At 43.0% G+C, this 25,431-nt stretch overlaps 1 protein-coding gene across 1 annotated transcript in view; it reads right to left on the reverse strand.

Moving 5' to 3' along the window:
- The window catches only part of BRSK2 (BR serine/threonine kinase 2), a 612,383-nt gene extending 587,860 nt beyond the window's left edge, over positions 1-24,523 (reverse strand). The window contains exon 1 of the mRNA XM_054972235.1: positions 24,430-24,523. Coding sequence (XP_054828210.1) covers positions 24,430-24,523 — 94 coding nt within the window. The remainder of the gene's footprint in view (positions 1-24,429) is intronic.
- Between the last annotated feature and the right edge of the window lie 908 nt (positions 24,524-25,431).

Here is a 25,431-nt window from a genome sequence, read left to right on the forward strand (position 1 = left end):
ATCCTTTCAGGTATTAAACTCGAGAAAGCAACAGACAAGACCTTTTAAACACCAATTGTTTAAATTTCAATTAGATATATCTTCATTTTTCAATCTCCTGATTATCTGACAACATGGGCAAGAAGGACTCAGGATGTGGAACTACAAATCCCAGCAGAAAAGGATTGGAGCTAGGAAGGAAATGCTGTGGTAGATCTCACAATAAACCTAAACTGAACTAGCAGGCAAGTTAGGTGGATGGGTATAGCCTGGAGATGTCCTGGAATTACTGCAGCAATGCATGCATGCTCCTGGGCTGACACAATGACATCATTTCTGGCAGTGATGTCATTGTGCCAGCCGTGTGAGTGCTCCTGCACTTCGCACGGGGCCAATTCGGCCTGTTTGGGGCCTAAATTGGCCCCAAATGAAGTGTGGGAATGCTCCTGTGCCTGGTGCGATGACGTCACTTCTGGAAGTGATGTTGCCACACCGGTCGGGAGCACGTACATGCTGCACATTCCTGAGGTGCCTACTGGTGGTGGCCAACCTCCAGGAGCTTGGTCCCTCCTGTCAATCACTGAGCGAGTGGTGGACAAGGGGGCAAATCCACGGAACTTGGATTCCTAGCAGGCACTTGGGAATCCTAGGAGTGACAGCATAACTTCTTGAAGTGATATCTGGCCACAGGCATGCTCCTGCACTTCATTGTGGCCTACTTTGGCCCCAAATGGGCCAGAATTAGCCCCACACAAAGTGTGAGCCCATAGCTAGTGTGATGACATCACTTCCTGGAAGCACATGCACAAGGAGACCTCAGAGGATAAGTCTGGGGTCCTCCAACTTCTGCCAGGAGAGGATGGGGACCTGAAAATCCCACTTATACCCCACTCTCAAGCTCCATCCCCAAATCTCCAGGAATTTCCCAACCTTGAGTTGGCAAATCTAAGGCAGACAGACAAAATGCAAAATGCAAAAGAAAGAACCTAAAGTGGTATACAGGCAAAGTTAGAATGTGGCCATTAAGCCAGTTTATAGCCAGGTCATCAGAAACAAATGCAAGAACCTAGCAGGACTGCTTTAGTTCTGTACGCAGCTTTGTGTGACCTGCTTCTACAAGCAGTGAAATAAAAGCCTTTTGCTTCTAGTCTCACATTCTCCTGACATCACAATCTGAGTCTTTTCAACTCTGTGCCAATATAAACAGCCCTCTGATTCATTAAAGTTTGTAATATTGGATATTCTTCCAGATCATTCAGACAAATGATGCTGGACTATTTACACATGTGAATTTATTAATAATATATCATACATATGAATAGTTTTCTTACCAAGAAAACTTGCAGAGTAGAATGCAAAGGTTTATACAAGCCCAGTAGTTTACCAATAACAGAGTCAAAAGTAGAATCCAGAAGCAGAGTCACCTGGGCTCAGGAGCACGTGGTCTGCAGCTGCTAGAGGAGGTAAGGGCTTTTTGCCTTTCTTGGCTGTGGTGGGTTAAGCTGAGAAGCTAAGGGTGGTCCTCTCTAGCTTTGGGGCTTTTTGTGTGTAGTTTTGTGTTGATTTGAGTGTAGTTTTGAGGCTGAGTGTGTTTGGGCTTGATTGTGTTTGAGGGTGAGTGTGTTTGTAAGGCTGCTGGGGGTTGCTGGAGTACAAGCCACACACCCCCTTTGTGCTCACCTCCTGTGCTTAGCAGGAAGTGACCTTTTGCATTGAAAAGGCAACTGCTGGGCAGGGGCGCGAGCCTTTGGCGCGAGCCGAAGGGCGAGAGCTAAAGGGCTCTTGGCCTGTGGCTCTTAGCTGGGGGATCATAGCCGTTTTCTTTTAGTGTGTTATTCCTAAAACAGAATAATGAAGTCAGAATGCCAGCAGGGGGTTGGGGGCTTTCCAGTGTATTGCACTGAGTGTCACATGTATGACTATCTGCCTTCTGGTCAGAAGTCCTGGATGTGTGCTCGCTGCAAGGAGCTCCTGGTTCTCAGGGAACGAGTACGTACCCTTGAGGCCAAGGTGGCTGACCTGGAGAAGCGGAGACAGTTAGATAGGCACGAGGACAAGATTCTCAGGGACAGGATAGATGTGTCCCACTCTAAAAATGGCAGCGTTCTTGTTGTTAAGGAGAATGAGGATCTTGTGGAATCAGGGCACCGTACTGAGGATAAGGGGAACATGCCCTCAGAAGGGACCTCTTCTTCAGTTGGTGAGCAGGTTTCCTTTCGCATCAAGGAACCATCCCTGGGTGGGGCGGGAGGGAGGCTCTTGGTAGTTGGTGATTCAATCCTTAGACAAGTAGATAGCTGGGTGGCACAACCGCGTTCTGACCGTATGGTGACTTGCCTGCCTGGTGCGAAGGTAGCGGACATTACGCGTGTTATAGATAGGCTGGTAGATAGTGCTGGGGAAGAGTCAGCGGTCGTGGTCCATGTTGGAACCAACGATGTTGGGAAATGCAGTCGTGAGGTCTTGGAACAAAAATTTAGGCTGTTAGGCAGGAGACTCAAGGCCAGGACCTCCAAGGTAGCCTTCTCAGAAGTGCTACCTGTTCCACGCGCAGGGCCAGAGAGACAAACGCAGATCAGGAGTCTCAATGCGTGGATGAGACGATGGTGTAGGGAGGAAGGGTTCAAGTTTGTTAGGCACTGGGATTCTTTTTGGGACAAGCGGGAGCTGTACAAGAGAGATGGTCTCCACTTGTCCCGAGAAGGAACCCGGCTGCTGGCACTTAAAATCAAAAAGGTGGCAGAGCAGTTTTTAAACTAAATGCTAGGGGAAAGCCGACAAGAGATAAAGTGTCTCTGGTTCAGGATAGTTCATCTCAGAGAGATGAAGGGCTAGGTATAACACTTCTACAGGGAGATAGATTAGAGTTGTCAACTGAGATGGAGACAAACAGTGCAGATGACCTAACTACGTCTCGAGGCAAAGTGTGCCGGGGAAGTTACAGGTGTTTATATACAAATGCTAGAAGTGTCCGAGGTAAAATTGGGGAGCTGGAATGTTTAGTGTTGGGCGAATCCATAGACATTGTGGGCATATCAGAAACTTGGTGGGATGAGGAAAATCAGTGGGACACGGTGATTCCTGGATATAAATTATATCGGAAGGATAGGGAGGGAAGGGTTGGTGGTGGGGTGGCTCTATATGTCAGAGAAGGTATACATTCCAGTAAGATTGAGAAGCTAACTGAATTAGATTCGCTTCTGGAAATGCTATGGGTTGAAATTACGGGCCCAAATGGAAACTTAACTGTGGGAGTTTGTTATCGCCCTCCAGATCAGAAAATAGAGGAGGATTATAAAATGATGACAGGATTAAAGATGGCTGCTAAACAAAAAAACTGTGTTGTAATGGGTGATTTTAACTACCCACACATTGACTGGGCCAATGGGTGTTCGAATCGGGGGAGAGAAAGTGAGTTTCTAGACTGTCTCAATGACTGTGCTATGGAACAGATGGTTACAGAACCTACTAGGGGAGAGGTGATCCTGGATTTGGTCCTCAGTAATGCTGAAGACCTGGTGAGAGATGTAAATGTGATTGCACCACTTGGGAACAGTGACCATAATGTTATTGAGTACAACATATGTATAAATAGGAAATTGCCAAATAAGACCAACACAGCCATGTTTAACTTCAAAAGGGGTAACTTTTCTGAGATGAGGGGGTACGTGAAGAAGAAACTGAAAGGGAAAGTAAAAAAGGTCAAAACACTTGGGGAATCTTGGAGACTATTTAAAACTACAATCCTGGAAGCACAAATTAAATATATACCGCTGGTTAGGAAAGGCACAAATAGGTTTAGGAAAAGGCCAGCATGGTTAACAAGCAATGTAATAGAAGCTGTAAAAGGTAAAAAGGATTCTTTTAGGCAGTGGAAAACTAGTCGGAGTGAGGTTGATAAAAAGGAGCATAAGCTGTGGCAAAAAAAGTGCAAGTCTGTGATCAGACAGGCAAAAAGGGAATATGAGGAGCATATTGCAAAGAACATAAAGAAAAACAATAAACAATTCTTTAAATATATTAGAAGTAGGAAACCAGCTAGGGAGGCAGTGGGGCCCTTGGATGACCAAGGCGTAAAAGGATTACTAAAGGGTGATAGGGAAATGGCCGAGAAGCTGAATGCATTCTTTGCTTCTGTCTTCACTGTGGAAGATAAGAAGTGCATGCCCACTCCGGAAGCACTGACTTTGGGAGGGGTTTTGAAAGACCTGAGTCACATTGAGGTGACGAGAGAGGAGGTTAGGCGACTGCTAGATAATTTAAAAACTGATAAATCACCGGGCCCAGATGGCATACATCCAAGAGTTCTGAAAGAACTCAAGTGTGAACTTGTAGATCTCCTCACAAAAATATGTAATCTGTCATTAAACTCTGCATCTGTTCCTGAGGACTGGAAGGTAGCTAATGTTGTCCCCATCTTTAAAAAAGGTTCCAGGGGAGATCCGGGAAATTACAGGCCAGTCAGCCTGACGTCAATACCGGGTAAGTTGGTGGAAACTATTATCAAAAATAAAATTAGTGGGCACATTGATGACCAAAAGCTGATGAGGAAAACTCAGCATGGGTTCTGTAAGGGAAGATCTTGTCTCACCAATCTGTTAGAGTTCTTTGAGGGAGTGAACAAACAAGTGGACAAGGGAGACCCGATAGATATTGTTTATCTTGACTTCCAGAAAGCTTTTGACAAAGTTCCTCATCAAAGGCTCCTAAGTAAGCTCAGTAGCTATGGGATAAAGGGCCAAGTCCTCTTGTGGATCGAAAACTGGCTAACTAAAAGGAAACAGAGAGTGAGTATAAACGGGCACTTCTCACAGTGGAGGGTGGTGAGCAGTGGGGTGCCACAGGGGTCGGTATTGGGTCCAATGCTTTTTAACTTGTTTATTAATGATTTGGAATTGGGATTAAGCAGTGAAGTGGCTAAATTTGCAGATTACACGAAATTGTTCAGGGTGGTGAAAGCCAGAGAGGATTGTGAGGCACTCCAAAGGGATCTGTCGAGGCTAGAAGAGTGGGCATCCATGTGGCAAATGAGGTTCAATGTAGCCAAGTGCAAAGTAATGCACATTGGAACCAAAAATCCAAAATATAAATACAAGTTGATGGGGTCTGAACTGGCGGAGACTGACCAAGAGAGAGATCTTGGAGTCATGATAGATAACTCACTAAAAACGTCAGCACAGTGTGCAACTGCCATAAAAAAAGCTAATGCTATGCTAGGGGTTATTAGGAAAAGGATTGAAAACAAATCAGCCGGTATCATAATGCCTCTGTATAAATCGATGGTGAGGCCTCATTTGGAGTACTGTGTACAGTTCTGGTCGCCACACCTTAAAAAAGATATCATAGCACTGGAAAAAGTACAGAGAAGGGCAACTAAAATGATTAAAGGGTTGGAACACTTTCCCTATGAGGAAAGATTGAGGCGCTTGGGGCTCTTTAGCCTGGAGAAAAGACGACTGAGGGGAGACATGATAGAGGTTTACAAGATAATGCACGGGTTAGAGAAGGTAGAGAAAGATGTGTTTTTCTCCCTTTCTCACAATACAAGAACTCGTGGGCACTCTATGAAATTATTGAGCAGTCGGGTTAGAACAGATAGAAGAAAATACTACTTTACACAAAGGGTGATAAACACATGGAATTCGTTGCCACAGGAGGTGGTGGCAGCTACAAGCATTGCCAGCTTCAAGAGGGGACTGGACAAATATATGGAGCAGAGGTCCATCAGTGGCTATTAGCCACAGGAGATAGATGGTATTCTCTTTGTGGGGAGGTGGTGCTCTGTTGTCTTGGTGCTGGAAGGAAGGCAGTGGGAGGGCTTCTGGTGTCCTGGCCTCACTGACAGTCCTTTAGATGGCACTGGATTTCTAGCCACTGTGTGTGACAGAATGTTGGACTGGACGGGCCACTGGCCTGATCCAACATGGCTTTGCTTATGTTCTTAAGCAACCTTAATTCTACAAACTTTAACAAATTGACCCTCTTAAAAATTATTCACACATGCACAATATTTTAAAATGGGAACACGGCAGATCATATAAGTGTCTGCTCATGTGAAAATGGATGCATCTTACACTCACTCTGTGATCTTGTCACTGACTTAACCAGGCTGAGATGGCCAAGGACAGTGCTGCAGAACTGTGTTAGTATCAACAGATTCAAGCATTTCTTCTTTTCGCCTTTACTGTTCCCTCTGCTGCAAGAGGCAGTAAGCATATAAGGAGATAAATGTGATTCTCCCCACCCCCTCTTCCTTCAGGAAGAAAGCAGACTCCAGAGTAATGAATCTGGCACAGTGCACCACTTTCTGGTTCAATGAGGTGAAAGTATCCTGAGGTGAAAAACAGAACAGTGCAACAAATGGGAAAGGAAACAAAGAAAGAGAGAAAGATCAGCCAAGAGCTTATTTGTGCATACTAAGCGTGGGCAAATTATTCACCTGGGTGGACCACACAAAAAAAGGGGGGGTGGAGAAAATCACAGGACACAAAATGGCCGTAAGTATACAGAGGCAGGAAGAACAGGGGCACAACAGGCCGTGATGGGCGAACCACAGCCCATCCTCTGGGAAGCAGATATCTGTTACTAAACAGACATGAAACAACAGGGCATAAAAAGCCTAGAAGCAACAGGCTAGTCATGGATAGTGGGAAGGACAGGCCACAGCTGCTCAGTTAATGGCAGCCTAGCAGCCTTATTTCACCTGGATACAAGAATGCAGGTACCACCAGAAGTCAAAAACTTCAGGTACCAGGAGATATGTTTTCTTTAGTACAAAGTACTGAAGTGTCAATATCTGCCTTACTAATGAACATGGTTCTGTAGGCTTTTCAAGGCCTAAATATTGGCTGTATCATCTTAACCATGATCTGGAACTACTTATAAAGCACTCAGCAACAATTTTAATCAACCAGATGAATAACTGATTTTATGGATGCTTTCCATATGCACATCATTTGTTCATTGCAATGAAATACACGCAAAAACGCATGTTCATTTTTTACTCCTATGAAAGCTCGTACTGCAGAACTGTAGTGTTACAAATGACTAGAGCCTCCGGAGATAGGGAGGCTGTTGTTGATAAATTGTGCAGGCAGCTAGAAGCACATTTACTGAGCAGATGTCTGAAAACAGTTTTCTAGTAACTTCTAAAAACTTAAATAAAAACTGAAACACTTAATTGAAAGTACTGTCATACTTACAGCCCTAGCATATTTTAAATTATAAATACAACAAAGAAAGGGAAGCCTTTGTAGTCACCAGCCTGATTGGTCTCTGAATGTATAAAAATTGTCAATTACAGTTAATAACACCCATAATTCCTTCTAGTATCAAGAACAATCTGGATTTGTTTCAGTGTCCATTATCAATCCAATGGCTAATTGCTCCTGCTGTATTCACTTCTGTTTTGTATGAACAATGCAGTAGACACTGCACTTTCCACATCACCATTGCTGATTCATAATAGAAAATGCTCCACCAAACGATTTTCAGTATAAGATCTCTACTGCAGTCCTTTAGAGGATAACACAGAGAGCCTTTTCAGGAGTTCACAGCCAAGTATTTTGTTAATCCACCCCCCCCCCCCCCAAATATAGCTAACACTGTTTGAATAAATTCTGAATAAAGGATTTTGCCCCATGTGGTCAGCTGAATGCACTCACTTTTTAATAACATGTCATGACATCATGTTCATACAAGTTACAACTCATGGGGCTCTCATAATTTTCTCCTTTGAGACAGAGCAAAAGAAAACCCCTTTGCTCTGATTCAAAAAAGGACTGTAGGTATAGCATCCTTGTGAATAGCAGGACTAGAGTCCAGTGGCACCTTAGAGACCAACAGGATTTTCAGAATGTAAGCTCTTGTGGAGACTGTCTACACAGCCAGTCTGAAGAGAGAGGCAGAGCTAAGCTCCACATTCTCCCCCGCCCCCTTCAAGCCTTTTGGTGAATCCCCCACACCAGTTAAGCCACAGTACTTTGCACACAATAAGTGAGCCGGTTTGGTGTAGTGGTTAAGAGCACAGGACTCTAATCTGGAGAACCGGGTTTGATTCCCCACTCCTCCACTTGAAGCCAGCCGGGAGACCTTGGGTGAGTCAAAGCTCTCTGGAGCTCTCTCAGCCCCACTCACCTCACAGGGTGTTTGTTGTGGGGATAATAATAGCATACTTTGTAAATTGCTCTGAGTGGGCATTAAGTTGTCCTGAAGGGCGGTATATAAATCAAATGTTGTTGTTATTATTATAACTCAACTGTGAATCAGTAAAAAGGGTGATTGCCGAGCTTCAGGGAAGCCCTGCCTGATTGACATCTATTGTCACTTCTGTTCTGATACAACAGAACAGTGGAGGTTGGAGGCAGGACAGGGATGGGGCATAAAAACCCCATCCTGTAAACCTCCACCTTGCTTATTTCTGCTTCTACAGCAGGGGCAGCTTCTCCCATCCCATTAGAAACCATCTTGATCTCTTTTCTTCCATAAGCTAACAATAGCAGAAAACATACCAATTAGCAAAAGAATATAATTAGAACATATAATACTGTTGATTGAATCCTAAAACAGATAGTAATTTCAAGAATAAGATCATGGTCCAAATAGTCAATATTTTTAGAAATCACCACCATACCTTTATGGTTGGAAATCCCTCATGTTAACCAAAATATGGGAACATCTTTGTGGTAAGATCTAGTTGTATTGTTTATTCAATAAAAGAAACGCATCCCTTCCTATAAGACTAGGACAAATTCTGTGATGCAGATAAGTCTCACTCGGAATAATTCTAAGATACATACATATGATTCATAGCTTTTAGGCCAGGCATAGCCATTAATTTCTCCCACAGTAATTTGGATATTTAAATAACCTGAAAAGAAAAATAAATAAAAGTGTCAAATCTCACCACTAGAGTTAAATCATACACCAATTATTCATGATGTTAAAGTCACAGGCCAACAATTCATAATCAAATCAATAGACAGAAACCTACCATAAAAATCCCTCCCAAACATTTGGTGAATATTGATATGAATAAATGTTTATTTTAAATATTATTTACTTTGCAACTCTTTTGCCTTTTGTTGAATATTTACACAAACAAAATGAAAATATATTAATTTAGTTGTTGGAAGCCAATAAATGTAGGTTTCATATAGAAACTGGCCTCCATGAATTCCATGGATGAATTCCATGTGAGAATGAATGTATATAAAGCTGTCTATGCATTACGCAGAATTCTGTGCTCTCAGGTAATTTCTTTCCCATGTCATTTACCAAAATCCTTTTAACTGAAGATGTGAGGAAATTATCCTTGGACCTTCCACACCCAAAGTCTGCACTTTTCCATTAACTTATGGGCCCTCCAATAAAAAGACTCCCAGGGTGAACCATGTTGGATCAGATTTACACACACAGCTAGCTGGTTTGCTGCATTCACTTTCAACAGTGGATAAATAGGAGGATTGAATCCAGGTTCCCACTTTTCACTTGCGTTTGTCTTTAATGTCAAAGCTGCTCATCAGTTTGATGGCTGCGCGTTCACACAGCCCATAGCTAGGATAATAATGTTATGAACTGGGGCTTTTCATATGAAACCAAACTTAAAGCAAAGAAATTATTAAGTGAAAGGAAAATGAATACCACCTGAAATGAACACAGCCTCAGTTAGTTGCATTTGTCTTTGATGTAAACAGAAATTTTAAATACTGCTAGGAGAACTTTCTTTCTGGGCAATTGATCCATATCAACACAACTTTTTAAAAATTCAGCTGTAAAGGCACACTGCATTTTTTCTGCATGTAGCTTTCTACTCTTGCTGGGTCTTGCAGAAACTATCCTTACTTTTCTTTTAGTTGATTCACCATACAACTAACTCTACTTACATAACCAATGACAAAAGCATCACCTCATTTTCCAATACTTCTGGAAGCAATTCAAAATTCTTTTCAAATCTCCTGGGAATTTCTTGGATCCATTTCATAACATTTCCCTCTCCAACTTCTGTCCATTGTTTTAGTCCTCCATTCACTATGTTGCACTCATTTCTCTTTGCTTTGTTACACAATCCCAGTACTGTTGATAACAACATTTTGCCGCTTCAATCTGTTCCATTTACAAAATTATCACACAGCCATTAGATTTCAATTTCAAAGGAAATTCTCTTTACCACTTAAGGACTGCAAGTGTGGCTAATTTTTTAAACCGTGTAAAACATTTAGGATCATCATTTTTATGAAAGAGTACTCACTGCAGCTGATAAATATACAACAATATAAAAACAAGGGCGCAGCCACAACTGATTCTTTTTCAGCAGAACTTTGAATTGTCCATCTAAGTAGCACTATGTTAAAAAGCCATTCCGAGACTATGCCCGAGGCAATACTCAACCACCAAAAGAGGTTCTGTAAGAGCATGACTTGGAAGTCAGAAAATAGCAAGTGCCAAGAGACAACATTTGCTTTAGAATCTAAGAGAAGCTGGGTTTGGCAGACAGCATTAGAAAATAATTTTGTCAGTTGCTCAGGTGCCCAGCTGGCTGGGCATCTTGCAAGAAGGTGGCGATTGCAGGGGAGCGTGCAAAGGTGTGGAAGGAATTTAAATCACAAGAAAGACTCCTCAGGATCCTCAAATTAAGAAGGGATGGTGGCGAAGCATCATCCTATCCTCTAACCTGACCAATGGGAAGGGTTGCCAATCTCTAGGTGGGCCGTGACAAACTAACTAAATAAACCTTTATGCCAGTGGCACTTTGTAAGAATATAGGAATATCATACATGTTTACATGGCACATTGCACTTAGACTTCGGCTGTGTTGAAATGGTACTAATTTCTGTTAGATGGTTTGCCTTTCATATGTAACCAATTAATGCATTTGTACCACATTGCTTATTTTTTCCATAATTAAGGTTTTTGAAAAAAATATATAATTGCTTAAAGGATTGTTGACTGATATAAGTATAAACGTTTATTTAGTTAGTTCACCACGGCTGGTTTTTGATTTTGGTTTTTTACTGTGATACTCTCTTCCACCCTGCTAATCTCTAGGTGGGGCCTGCAGATCTCCTGGAATTACAGCTGACCTCCAGACAGCAGAGATCAGTTCCCCTGTAGAAAATGACTGCTTTGCAGTTTGGACTCTATAGCATTATACCTCCTCCCCAAACTCTACTCTTCCCAGACTCTACTCCCAAATCTTTGGGAATTTTCCAATCTGGGGTTAGAAACCCTACCATTGGGAAATGAGAGCATGCAAGTGGGGGTCACCTGGAAACTTCGAGAGAGGTCTTATATAGCCCCAGAGGAGGTATTTCCCACACAGTACATCCTGTTGTTAGAAATTTTGAATCTATTTAGACTCCCTACTCATCCCACTGCACAATTTTCTCAACAGTAGAGACATCAATTTGCATTCCTACTTCAGGTTACACATGCAATATTATCATCGGGATTTAAGATTGTGTGAAACGACAATAGTCACAGTCAGTCATGGTGGATACCTTGTCACCTCATGAGATAATGAAAGCTAGGTAATACTTAAAACTAAACACGAGTTTATTGTTCCTAAGTAAAGCCAGAATATATTTTAAAAAGAAAAAATGGAAATAAAAAGCTGTCTTAACAATATTAAAACAGTGTATGTAGAATTCCTGTTCTGTAACCCTGGTGATGGCTGAGATTTAGGTATATAAATAGCAATATAATCCCACTCATCTGACAATGTAGCAATGTAGAAAAAAGCAAGCTGTGCTTTCAGAGTAGCCAGTTTGCTCCCATGAAAGCTGAGAGTTTTGCTATTTTTGCACTGCAATTATTTCCCCCTTACATTTCTTAGAGGTTAGAGCTTTGAATCCTGAACATTTTGTAATAATTTGACCTGAACATACCTTTAACTTTCTAAACTTAAAAATACAATTTCATACTCGGAAGACATCCAGTGTCTGAAACTGTCTGCAGCATCAGTACAGCCAAATTACATAAAACAAACAAACAAAACAGACACTTGCACAGCAAAAGAAAACTGAGATTGACCCTTGGCAGCCCATATTCAAATCTTTCCTCAGTTTATGGACTCAGGAATCTTTTGTCAGACTCAGCTCTTCTCTCAGGACTGCAAATAGAATGGTGTTGGAGAACATACTTTCAGTCTGAGCTTTTGAACTCCGGCTTCTAATGTACCAGCCAAAGGAATAGCAGCCCCCTGGTGGGAGTGGGGGATTCCCCATCCTACCTTTTGCCACCGCCACCCCAGCCCCATTCACCTGGTCAGCATGGGGGAAAGTGGGGCAGGCTGGGAGGCACTGGCACATGCTGTGAACTAGGACGCACCACCGGAACACATGAAAATGCTTTGTTTGGGACCGATTTTGCCCCCACAGAGACCCTATTGCTTTCATTTTTCAACTGGATGTTATTGGAGCCTCTGCAGCATGTGTGTGAAAGCCAGACTGGGGCCCCACATCTGTGACACAACCACCTGTCCCTGCTTAGGAAGTAAGGGGGGCTGGCAACCCTAATCAGCCAAGATCCAGACCTTCCCCACAGCAAAGCCCGTTTGTTCTGAATATACTTGGAGACTGCTGAAAACTGCAGATTCTGCAACAACTTATTTTTAAAACTTATATTGCACCATTCCCAAAGCTCAAGGAGTAAAATGCTGCCCTTCAGGCAAAACCAAACAGAAACTTGATTCAAAATGTTAATGAGCTTACGCTTTGGGCAAGCAGATGTGTCAAAGAACTACACATGATTTATTGATATGATGTGTTCTTCATGTGGAGTCATATACAGAATAGTCTCAACTGTTTCACAACCTCAATCATGTAGAAATATGCACCCAGGATACATAACATTCATCTTTCAACCAATACAGAGAGCATCATTACATCTTATCTAGCCATATAAATAGGAATCTACACTACAATCCTATACAGAGTTGCTCCTGTCTAAACCCAAATGAGTGGACTGACTCCGCATGGGATCACATTGCTATTAATGTATATGAATATTTATACTGAAGTGTGAACGGTAAATAAATACTGAATCTTCTTGAAAATCCCAGCATTTTCCTAAACATAAGTGAAGCTAAGCTAATATAGCTATTAGCTTAACTTCACTTGGATAAAACCCGGTAGGCAATACTGGTGTAGTTTCCGGGTGCAGTTAAACTGTTAAAAACAGAGTGGTGGTAAAATATCGAATGGGTAGGAATGTAAATCATTCATCCACTCCCTCCCCCTACATGCCCAGTAGGCCCCGGCCCAGCCTGAACCATAAGCCTGGTGGAACGTCTCTGTTTTACAGGCCCAGCGGAAGGACAATAAATCCTGCTGGGCTGTGGTTTCAATAGACAGAAAATTCCACTAGGCCGTGGCCAGGACCAAAAAGGCCCTGGCTCTGGTCAAAGTCAGGTGGTCTTCCCTGGGGCCAGGGATCACCAATAGCTGTTTTTTGGTTGATTGGAGTATTCTCCAGGGCATATATAGGGAGAGGTGGTCCCACAGATATGCTGGTCACAGTCCACTTGGGGCTTTATAGGTTAGTACCAAAACTTTGAATCTGATCTGGTACACCACTGGCAACCAATGTAGCTGATGCAGTATAGGTGTTATATGTGCTCCAATTGGCACTCCTATAATAACACGTGCAGCTGCATTTTGGACCAGCTGTAACCTCCAGTTCAGAATCAAGGGAAGCCCTGCATAGAGCAAGTTACAGTAGTCTAGTCTAGAGGTGACTGTTACCTGGATCACTGTAGTTAAGTCATGGGTCGAAAGGTGAGTCAAGCTGCCTGATCTGTCATAGATGAAAAAAGGAAGACCTGGCAACCACTGTAACCTGTGCCCCCATTGTCAAGGAGGCATCCAGGATCACTCCCAGGCTCCTAAGCCGTGGCACAAGTGCTATTGGCACCCCATTGAGGGTCGGGAGCCAGAGTCCCAAATCCAATCACCCACAGCTCAAGTACAGGACCTCCATCTTCATGGGATTTTGCCCCCCTCCATATTCGGAACGAAGAGACGGACACAAGGCTTGGGTGTAAATAGGGCCATTTATTGACCAACAATAACTTAAGAACGGCAAGGGGTATAACTAGCAGTACAGGCCAAGCCAAGGAGTCAACTGGACCTCCTCCTTGACCTGTCTGGGCAAACACCCACTGCCCCAGGTGCAAGCCATCCAAGCGCATGGCTGTAATCTGGCCGGCCAGGCAAGAGGTTCTCTCCTTAAAGCTCCATAACCCCCAAACTGTAAGGCCCTGAGGGAAGGACTTGTACAGGGGGTCCCACAGATAGCCTGCACTCTCAACTGACAGCAGTAAAGCCCGCTAGCTGATCCAAGACAGACCCCCCCCCATTCCCCACCAATGGGAAGGTGCCACCGGGTGCTCACCAGCCTGCTCTGTCTACCCAAACTAACCTGCCAGGAAACAGGGCAGATACTTTAACTGAACCCAACAACAACTATCTAATCAGCAGTACAAGGTAGGTGAAAAACACCCCTTCCTATAAAACCAATTTGGGAAGAAGCAAAAAAAAATCCTACCTGGCCCCATAAAACAGCAACCGGATAGCCCTGTACTGCAAAGGGTGAGGTTGGCAGGTCAAGCTTTCGCAGTGTCTGCTGAAGGAGTGGAAGTGGAGCTGGCTTATATAGGCCCTGGCCCCGCCCCCACCAAATTCCCTGGATGCCCGGGAACGAGCCGTTGTTCTCTCCCTCGTGCAGGGAGGCAAATGGTGGCACCCAGATGACCGCACTGTGTGCGTCCCAGGAGTGCTGTTTAGTTTCAGTCTACTCTGTTTCAATCATCCAGTCAGTGCCTCAAAAGCAAGCTCCAGGACATCTGGGGCTGAGTCGGGCCAGTCACCCATCAACAGATACAACTGGGTGTCATCTGCATATTGATGGCACCCTAGTCCAAAACCCCGCACCAGATGGGCAAGGGGGCACATATAGATATTATGATATATACATCTCTATGATAATCTTTTCATCAGAGGAAAACAAGAACAATTTGTCTTTGATTTTTTTTTTGCAAATTAGTTTTGCACCAGCTCTTTTGAAGGCATACAAGGCTCTTGAGATACCATGCATAATGTATGGTTCCCACATCTGGTTCCTGGGCCCAATAGAACAACTTGACAAGCTCAAGTTAACTTTCTTCCGCAAAATACTTGCTTTACCACCATGTATAGTTTCTACAGTTGTAGGACTCGAACTGGACCTTCCAAAAATTTCAACATAGATCTGGTAAGCCATAGTCAGCTTTAAATACAGACTGCAAAACTCTGAAGACCTTCCAGTTTTCACTAGACCAGCAGTCCGTGAGTGCTGTTAGTCAAAATGGAACAAAACTGTGAAAATGGAAATAAACCAACTAGGTTTATGGAATTCAAGAATTTTGACTGAAAGAAGATGAACATTACTTATAGAGAAGCTGCTTAAACAGGAAGTTGGGACTCCCTTCAAAAAGGATGCTGAGTGAAAATGTTCCCCACTCCATGCAGGAATTAAGCACTCTACCCAGTTTGACCTGCCTCATTAACTTAATATGCTGGCAGTTCCAACACTGAGGCGGTCATACATGAGTGCATGTTGCAACGTGCTGCCAACAGCCCAGATGAAGGGCCATTTCCTGAAGACACCTTCAGATCAGCGCTTCTGTCACTGCCCTTTGGCTGTAGTAGTCTCATACTCATTGTCTCATTTTTTTCCCCACTGTCCAAAGCACGAAATAGCCAGAGATAGATTTCTTTAAAAATGGCTACTGAAGTACTTGACCATCCTGACTCTTTAAGATTGCTTCTGACTGAGTAGCCTTTGCAAAAGCTGTATTGTGGATATGGAAAATTTTTGTTTTACTCTTAGTTTTAATTCTTACATTTTGTTTATAGTGTTTGGCCTATGGACTGTTAAGCCTGAATAAACTGAAACTGAATTATTTTTGCACTGATCAAGTAAGAGGACCCTTTTTATACAGATATCAATTAATTTGTATTCTGCGTCTGCTAGGTTTTTGCATTTTCGTTATTTTTGGAGCTACTATGAACTCTCTATCCCCACGAGCTTACCTAGCCTTCTATAGCCCTCTGAAGTGCAATAAGTCCCATCAAGCAGAAGGGTGACAAAAACATCAGTGTTAAAGGAGCTGATGGGGTTCTGCCTAATCTATCATTTAAAAAGGCCACAACTCCCACTGTTGTAGAAGAAGCCTCAGTTCTTAATAATCCTTGCTAGTGCAATATTAAATACCAATAGTAAGAAGTAAGAACCAATAGTAAAAAAAAATGGCCAACTGTTGTGTTGAGAATTGCCTAAAAGAAACCAATTCTGGATAATGCCACAGTAAACCTGAAAAGGGCAGACCCTGCCAGAGACCTGCAAACTTACTTAACCTCCTACAGTGCCATTTCAAACTCTGGTTTTGCTCTCACTAGTGGCAAATGAGGGCTGACGGGACCGGGGTGTGTTTCACATGATTGAAAACTCATCTAAACAAAAAATTCTGTCCACACGGAAAACTACATTACTTTGCAAAGTTTAGGAGGGTAGCCATTTTGGTCTGCAGTAGAACAGCAGGATTTGAGTCCAGTGGCACTTAAGAGTCCGACAAGATTTCCAGAGAGATCACTTTCGAGTCAAAGTTCCCTTCTTCAGACTTGTGTCTGAACAGGTACGAACTAGATACATGTGTGAAAATATCAGCCCACAAACCTATAAACTCAGTAAATGGAGGTGGTACTCACTTTCATATTTACAAAACCAAAAAAGCAAATCCAATTTCATAAAGCTTTGTTCAGTGTTGGATTAGAAAGAATGGACCAGTATACCAATTTCTGTATCAGAAACTTTCCAGGTACTTTACAGCTTGGGAGGTATGGTCCTTGTTCCAGCAGAACCTAAACTCATAGAATTTGATGTATCAGCTGAACTAATTTAATATCACAAAACATATAAATATATAGAATTGGAATTATAGTAGTTCAAAGTGATAAATGCTCTTATGCAGGGCATTTGAGGATAACTACTTACCTAATGGTGGTGGTGACAAAAAGGGTGGGCAATAAAATAATATTGGACTCAGTTATTTCACTCAAGGAATTCAAGTCTGTCTGGAAAGCTGATACTGTCCTTTCTGTTTTTGCATCTCAGTTGCTGCACTGCTTGCATGGATGCTAGGAGACAACACAGGGATCAGCAAAGTCCCCATGTGCTCTGTAAGAGTTAGGTAGAGTGGTTCTGTGCACCTGCCACCTGCAAAAGCACCCATCTATATGTGGTTATATACACTGCCCATTTTTAAAAAATGATGGTTAGGAACAGGAAAATTTTAACTCTTGGATTCATTCATTCATTCATTCATTCATTCATTCATTCATTCATTCATTCATTTCATTTCATTTCATTTCATTTCATTTTTATTTTTAAGTTCCTGAGCTGCTATATTCAGCCCAAAGGTTTCTGCAGTGCCCTACATATTTAATATAAAACAATCTAAACAGCAAATTGAATAAAATGAGCTTTAAAACATAGCACCCAGTCCGGCCAAACTGAAGCACTTTCAAGTCCCATTGACTAAAATCCTTTGCACTGCAATCAGTGTGAGTAACAGTGCCTCACTTTGAACTGTGTGCATGCTAAATCCAAATGTTTAATACAAGAAGTACATTTTCAACAGAAGAGACCACAAATTGCTCAAAATCCAAAAGGTCAGCTTTTGGAAATTTGTACTTGAGTCATTTATGTGTACTTCTCTGGGGAGATAATTACAAACAGTAGGAATCACCAAAGAGAAGGCCTAACATCTAACTGCCCTCAAGGGAAACATAGCAAGGCCTCCATTGAAGACTGAAGGGGGAATACATATAACAGAGTGACCTTTCCTGGGCCTGGTCTATTTAGAGCTTTAAATGTTAGACATATAAAGATTTACATCAAGCCTGAAAACATAGTGACAACTAGGGTTTAGAAATTCCTGCAGATTTGGGAGTGGAGCTTGGGGATGGGAGGGACCTCCCTGGGGTATAGTATAGTGCCACAGAATATCCTCCATATTCTCGAGAGGAACTAATCTTTCTAATCTAGAGATTGGTTGTACTTCTGGGAATCCCCAGGCCCTACCTGAAGGTTGGCAACTCTACTGAGAGCCTATGAAACTATTTCAGAAAAGGCATAATGGGATCTCTGAAGACTGGCATCAGAAAGCCTAGCAGCTGCATTTTGCACTTGCTTCTGAACACTTTTCATAGGTAGCCCCATGCATTGCAGTAGTCCAACTTAAAGGTTACCATGGCATGTACCATGGAGGCCAGATCCTCCTTCTTCGGAAAAGCATGCAGCTGGTATACCAGAATCAGCCGGAAAGAAATTATTTCCAGACACAGCTGCCACCTGAGCACCTAATAGCCAAGTGCCTCCACACTGCAGATATTCTTCAGGGGAAGTATAACTCCAAACAAAACAGAAAAGTCTTCACCTGCTGGCAGAAGACAAAAATAGCGGGGGACAGATGAATCTTCTGGAGGATTCTATAATTTTTATGCCAAAATACCCTTTCACATCACTTCTGCAGCCCACTATCAATTCTCATTTTATTACACTTGATCTGAATGTCAGTTTCTCAGCCTAGCCTGTCACCACCTCTGGATACCATTCAGGAACATTACCAAGATCAGAAATTATTATTATTTATTTAAGGAATGTATATGTCACCAGGGCTGGATCTAGGGTTCCTAATGCCTGGGACAAGCCAAGTCTGGCTGCTCTCGCACACATGCACAGCACGCACGTGCTCCTGGCACTACATGATTATGTCACTTCGTGACATCATCACGCAGGGTGGGCGTGCCACCAGTGGAGCAGCGGCAGCGCCGGCAGCTGGAAAGCCGCCAATGCCACTTGCCTGCCCCGCTGAGGGGGCGGCCAGCTTGCTGCGCGCTCCCTGTCCTGCGGGGCAGGCAAATGGCACATGCAGCCTCCCAGCCCTCCATGCCACTCGCTTGCCCAGCAGGACAGGGAGCGCGTGGCAAGCTGGCCGCTCCCTCAGCCAGGCAGGCGAGTGGCACGGAGGGCTGGGAGGCCGCCTGCGCCACTCGCTTGCCCAGCAGGACAGGGAGCGCGTAGCAAACTGGCCGCCCCCTCAGCAGGGCATGCGAGTGGCGCAGGTGGCCTCCAGCTCTCCATGCCATTCACCTGCCCGGCTGAGGGGGCTGCCAGCTTGCTGCACGCTCCCTGTCCTGCTGGGCAAGCGAGTGGCGCAGATATCTGCTGAGCCACCCGCGCTGCCGCCGGCGCACTCACAGCAGCTGGCAGCTGCACCTGGCGCCCCCTCTTTGGCAGTACCAGGGGCAGACTATCCCCTGCCCCCCTCGATCCGGCCCTGTATGTCACCTCTACAGAGAACTGCTCTTAAGTGAAGTTTCCAGACAGTTTCTAGTTTTCAAAGGCATCCCCCTATCAGAGCTCATTACAGTAATTTAAACTGAAAGTGGTCAGAGCATAGCTAACCATGCCTGGCTCATGCTATCTGACGAACAGCAATAGCTAGCACATCTGTCAAAGCTGACAACATGCACTATGTGCCATGAAAGAAACTTGGCCAGCATCACCCCCAAGCTATGAACTTGCTCTTTCAACTCCTTCCATCATAGGCTGACACCTCAGTCCTAGAGCAGCTTTTCATTACCCAACAGTACCTCTGGACTGAGCTTCAGTTTATTGGATATATGTAATTAGCATAGGGAAGATATTTTACTCCAAAACCCCTCACAACCACTCCCAGTAGATGGCTAAATAGCATAAGATGGATCCCAGAAGAACCCTGAAGGAAAAGTGTATACAGCAGAACAGTTATCTCTTTGCACAATCTTATAATTCCTGACAGGTAGAATTGGAACCTCCCGAAAGCAAGATTGGGTTATTCCCATGCCAATCTAACTGAGCTCTAAAGAAGGATATGATGATCTCAAAAGCCACTGGAAGACTAAAGGATCAACAGGGTTACATTCCTCTTGTCATTCCCCCAGCAATATCCATCCAACATTCAAACCAAGGTAGTTTCCATTCCATAACCAAGACTGAAACCAGTCTAATACAGGTCTAGAATGATACAGAATCTGATGCCCAAAGTACCTCTTTGCTATGTGGTAAAGCTGGCTCTGTTAAATACCCTTACTTGGAATGAATGTTCAATAAGCTGTTTTTGAAAATATCACCAACACCAACGTCTACATAATTTTTTTAAAATAAAGGAAATAGAATCAATTAGCAAGAAAAGTCCTAATTCATCCTCACTATCCCAGTTAACAAACAGTTGCAAAAGCAATTGTGGAGTACTCTAAAACTTCAGTCCTGTGGCATGCTAGTACTGCATAAATTCTTAGAACGGAGCATGCCAACACCTATGAGTAAAGCCTCACAAAACCTGGCATTATGTGGACTTCACAGACATACATGGTATTTTATGTCTTTAAGGTTTTGTTTCAAATAAGATATTTGTAAAATTAAAAGAAATCCAAAACAAAGTATTGTTAGATTTCATTTTTATTTAAATGAAAATTTTTATGAGGAATAGATTTCATGCAGATCATCACACATAGCAAATTAAGGAGAGTTCCATGTAATGTGAACAATAAATTTGATTTTGTGTGTGTTTGTTTTCACATCAGATCTGTTATCTAAACATAAATTTTTCTTGTTGTGTTGTTGCAAACACAAAAGCAAATCCTTTTTGTTCATCACTGTTGATTACAGTGCAAACCTGCCATAATTGACTATGCATGCAACAATGCAATTCAATGAAAAGTATATAAGCTTTTCCTTTGTATGCAGTGTGGTGTCATCATTTTCGAAATACGATTATTACAGTATCGCAGTACTTCATGCATTTTCTGCCCCTTACCACTCCTCACTGGATGTAGTTCAGTTTTAAGGAAACAATAGTAAAGCCTCTTTGAACTCAGCCTTATACAGTATCAAAGGGGCAATTGTCTTACTACTGCAGACCAATTTGATTATACATGCATAGAATTCTTACACTGCATTATTAAAAATTTATTCCACTGGCTCTTGGTGACTCCCCAAATTATGGAAAGGTTGCATGCAAATGTTTTGCAGTTTTCTGCTCTCTGCCCCCTCCTCTTGCTTTTAAAACCAGGAGGCCATAATCCGTCCTTTATGACATCAATCGTTTTCAGCAAGCCTGATGTGCCAACTCTGGAGGCTCCTCAGGACAAGCTTTGCTTCTCCTGCTTTGAATAAGAATCAGCACAGCCATCCCCCAGGCCTTTGAAATGCATCTGAGTGTGTTTTACCAGGTCAGTTTTGCAAACCCAGGACCAGATGTCACCAGGTTCCACAGATAGGACGGCCACAGCATCTGGGCTTCTTTGCAAAAACAGCAGGGTCTTGTCTGCAAACAGTCCTGACTTTGCACTCAAGAAGAAGATTACCATTTAGAGCAAAGTGGAGGTGGAGGCAAACCATTCAGAGTCTGGACAGCAGGCACGCTAACACTTCCTTTGCAAGGCTGCCTGGAAACCACACAGGATTGCTGCTCTTGTCTTACTAATTCCCACCCCTTCGAGTCTTCAAAACAATCTTGTGTTTTATGGGAGAGCAGGTGGGAACATCACCCCTATAAAGTTTCAGGTGGAAGTGAGGAAGACTGTCAAAGCAGCAGTATTTTGGGAGTTTTCTTCTCTTTAGGGAGGAGGAGAAGGTGAGGAAATGTGTAATTTTGACTAACAAGAGCTAAGGATAATACAATTAGACTTTTGCTTCTCGTCACACTTGGCCAAATTTATCTTTTGCAGAGGCAGCAAGTAGCTTCCATTCCTCCTCTTGCTTTGATGTAATGCTATGGTTTCAATAATTACAGCATTGCTTTACTTGCCATAGGTCTGCACAACTTTATTTTACAAAGCATAGCAAGGCCATGTAGCTTCCAATCACTGAATTTTCAATCCCACCCTCCCGCCCAAACCCTTACTATTTCCCTTCTGAGAAACACAGAAGCGATATTCAACAACAAAATTTGGTTTTGAATATTTCTTTCCCAAATCTGAATAGCGTACATCACTCCCAAGCATACCACGAACATGGGAACAAAAAAGGGACATTTCCATTCCTATGCATGTTGATTAAGAAAATAGTTCCACTAAGTTTAGTAGAATTTATTCCCAAATAAGTGTGTACAGGACTGCAGCCTAAACATAGCAGCTAATACTTTTTAGGCTTTTAGACTTTATCTGTTATGCATTGTATTCACATGTACATGAATGGAAAGAACAGAGGCCCATCTATAATCACTAATCTTCAACAATAATCTTTGCTTCCATTCATTCCCCTGAAGAGCTGCAAAGCCAGACAGCAGAAACTCTGAACACTCCCCCCACCCCAATCTCTCACTCTCTAATCACTTAAGAATAAAATAGGAAGATTAGCAAAGGGAGGAAGGAGAGAAATTGCAGCTAACCCTTAAGAAGCATAATGCCAGGCCGTGTGCTTGCAATCCTGTGCGCTCTTGTTTGGCTGTTAGTCATAGGACTTACTTCTAAACAGCCAGGCACAGAAGCAGTGTGAAATGCAACTAATGTCGCTGTATTTGTAATGGAAAACACTCGGCAAATGGGCTGTGGGCAGAGTGAGAAACCTCTGATGGCCCAAGAAAAAAAAACATGATGACAAGAAAAAAAATTGTATTCAGAGCTCAAGGGCCTTTTGCATGGTCACCATTGAACAGTATTCTGCAAGAGATTACCTCTGAATATACGACATACAGTATTTTTTTTACTGGCGCACCAAGATACTGCAATCATTGTGGTGAGACTTGTATTTTCCTTGGCTGCTTATTCATGATGAGATATATTTTACCTACCTACATATATTTTGTAGTGAACCAGGTTAGTAAGAGAAAGGGTTGCTGCTTTTTAAATCAGCACTGTAAAGAATAAAGATGCATTAAGCTACTGCAATATGGGCAGAAAATGATAAAATTAAAGCCGCCTTCTGTTTTAAAGCAATGTCATTCTCATATAACCATTCCTATCTACAAGCGGTTGCTATGGGGTTTTAAGAGGAGGAGGATAAAAAAGAATTGGGGTGGGTGGGGGCTTTGTAATCAATCATCACAGAAAAGCTTAGCCCCTTTCAAAGAAAGATCTGGATTTCAACTCAGTCCCTAAGAAAATTGCAGGGACTGCAGAGCTGCTGCCATGCAGGGCAGCTAGAAAACAAGCAGAACAGAGGCAGCAGCTGGGGGCTGGAAACGCCTATTAAATCCTTTAGACAACAGATGGGCAAAGCTCGGCTGTCTTTTTCAAAAAGCAAAACACAATGCACCATGTTTTATTGTCCCCCCCCCCCCAGTAACGAACAATACTTAACACCCACAGGCCCTGGAGAAGATCTACTGGTTTGATGATATATATGCATACGGAAAATGTTAACCTGAAGAGACTCAAGTCCACTTCTGGGGTCTCTCAGTGAAATTGTTTACCAGACAAGAATTCCACAGGACTTGTTACCAAAAAGGAAATTAAAACCTGGAAACAGTGGCAATTTGACATTCTTGCAAATCTTGCTTCTTTGCAATTTTGCCTGTCCTGCCCTTGAAGTGAAGCTGCCAACCCAAGCAACCAGCAAGTCGAAATCTTGAATGCATTGAGGGGATCTAATTATGTCATGTAGGGCAGAAACACCTGCTCCCTACTAATGTCTTGACTATATTCCCTTTTAAAATATTTCTTGCCATTGTTTCTTTCAGATAACAACAACAACAAAAACCTTCTGGTACCTGGTTGCAGAACAGAGAACCTTAAATCACCAAATCAAAACTACAGTGAGATTAAATAAAATGAATAGAGCCAGAACTGGGTTTTGGATTTTTGAACATTTCTTTTGATGACTTTTGTAGTTTTCACGGTCAAAGAGGCTTTTCAGATAACCACAGAAGACACTGTCTTTGATTACACTGAATATCACCCCCACTTCCAGCAACTGCACCTTAAGGACTACACCCTTTTCAATCATGATGTCATAAAACATTGCTGGTAACTCCCATCCTCCTCTTCCTCTTCACTCTCCGCTATGTGCCTCTCAATTCAATTGCTTTCTAGTTTTTTAAAAAAGGAAAGACATTAAAGTGATGCACTGAATCAAAGCAAAATTCACCAGCAGTAGAGCATCCTTCCTCCCCCTCCACTCAATCAGTCCCTCCCCACATGCACTTTGACTGTCATCAGAACACCACCCCTTTCCAGGAGTGATACACACAAAGCAACCTGGGCTCGTTAAAACAAGATTTAATTTTGGTGAAAAAAGAGACAGAAGCCACCTTAAACCATCTATTATCAGATGCCACAGCAAAAGGAAGGAATGAACAGAAATCTCAGACTCTCCCATCCCCATAATGCCAGCAACTGCTACTGCTGCTACTGCAAAAGAACCAACCTGTCTGTCCTTTGCCCAAGGTTTTCTCCAAGCGGTAGGGTCCAACATATTGTGCGTGCTGAGCTCCGCTGCCTTCTTTGCCCGTTGATGTCATTTCTACCTGGCTGTGTAATTCTGCAAGGCTATGCTTGTATTGTGGTTGGGGAATCGCTGAGCTTTTTTTCACTGCAGTTCGTTAAATTCCCACTTTGCCACTGTGCAAGCAAAGTGCTCACCCAGTCTCTCTCTCTCTCTCTCTCTCTCTCTCTCTCTCCCGACTCTTTGCTGATCTTAGTCCACTTGGCTGAAGATTCACTCTTCCTCTCCTTCCCCCCCTCTGCCTGCCTAGGAAGCTGATGCCCAGGAGCAGTTCTTAGCCAGTGTTTAGTGAGAGGGAAATCTAAGATCCAAGCGTAAGAAGCATGGTGCTGGTCATCAGCACTCTGCACGCCTTAGTTCTCTTTAGGAGCTGTTCGGGGAGAGCTGGAGCTGAAGCGGCGGAAGAGCTGGGGCCCACAGCTCAGACTGACATTAGAAGCAGCCAATCCCTGACAACACCTCAGCCTGCCTCTCCCCTGCCTCCATCCACTACCTTTTCTTTTCCATCAGCATCAGCAGCAATTGCTGCCTCTGGCTGCTACAGAACATCAGAACCAATGGCAACAGCAATAAAACTATAAGGGGGTTAATCTCCTGATAAGGTCAACAGTTAATCAGAATTCAAAAGTCTGGCCTGCTTTAAACTTTACATGCAGAGGTACATGAAGTCAGAACTACAGATTCTGTATCAGCAGCACTGAGACAGCTAGGACACTGTCATTCAACTGCTCAGATCTATGCTACATATATTATTAAGGTTGTGGTATAAAAATGATAAAAGGCAGGAAGACCAACTTGGAAGATGAGCCGTAAGATTAATAGGAAAACAGCCCTGAAAGGAACATAATACATAAGCAAATGGCTGTTATCTTAATGATTTATAATGAATTTCAGGTGTAGGGAGGAGAGTTTTGCTTCTCACAA

Source organism: Eublepharis macularius, chromosome 2 (genome assembly GCF_028583425.1).
Source record: "Eublepharis macularius isolate TG4126 chromosome 2, MPM_Emac_v1.0, whole genome shotgun sequence".
Lineage (NCBI taxonomy): Eukaryota > Metazoa > Chordata > Lepidosauria > Squamata > Eublepharidae > Eublepharis > Eublepharis macularius.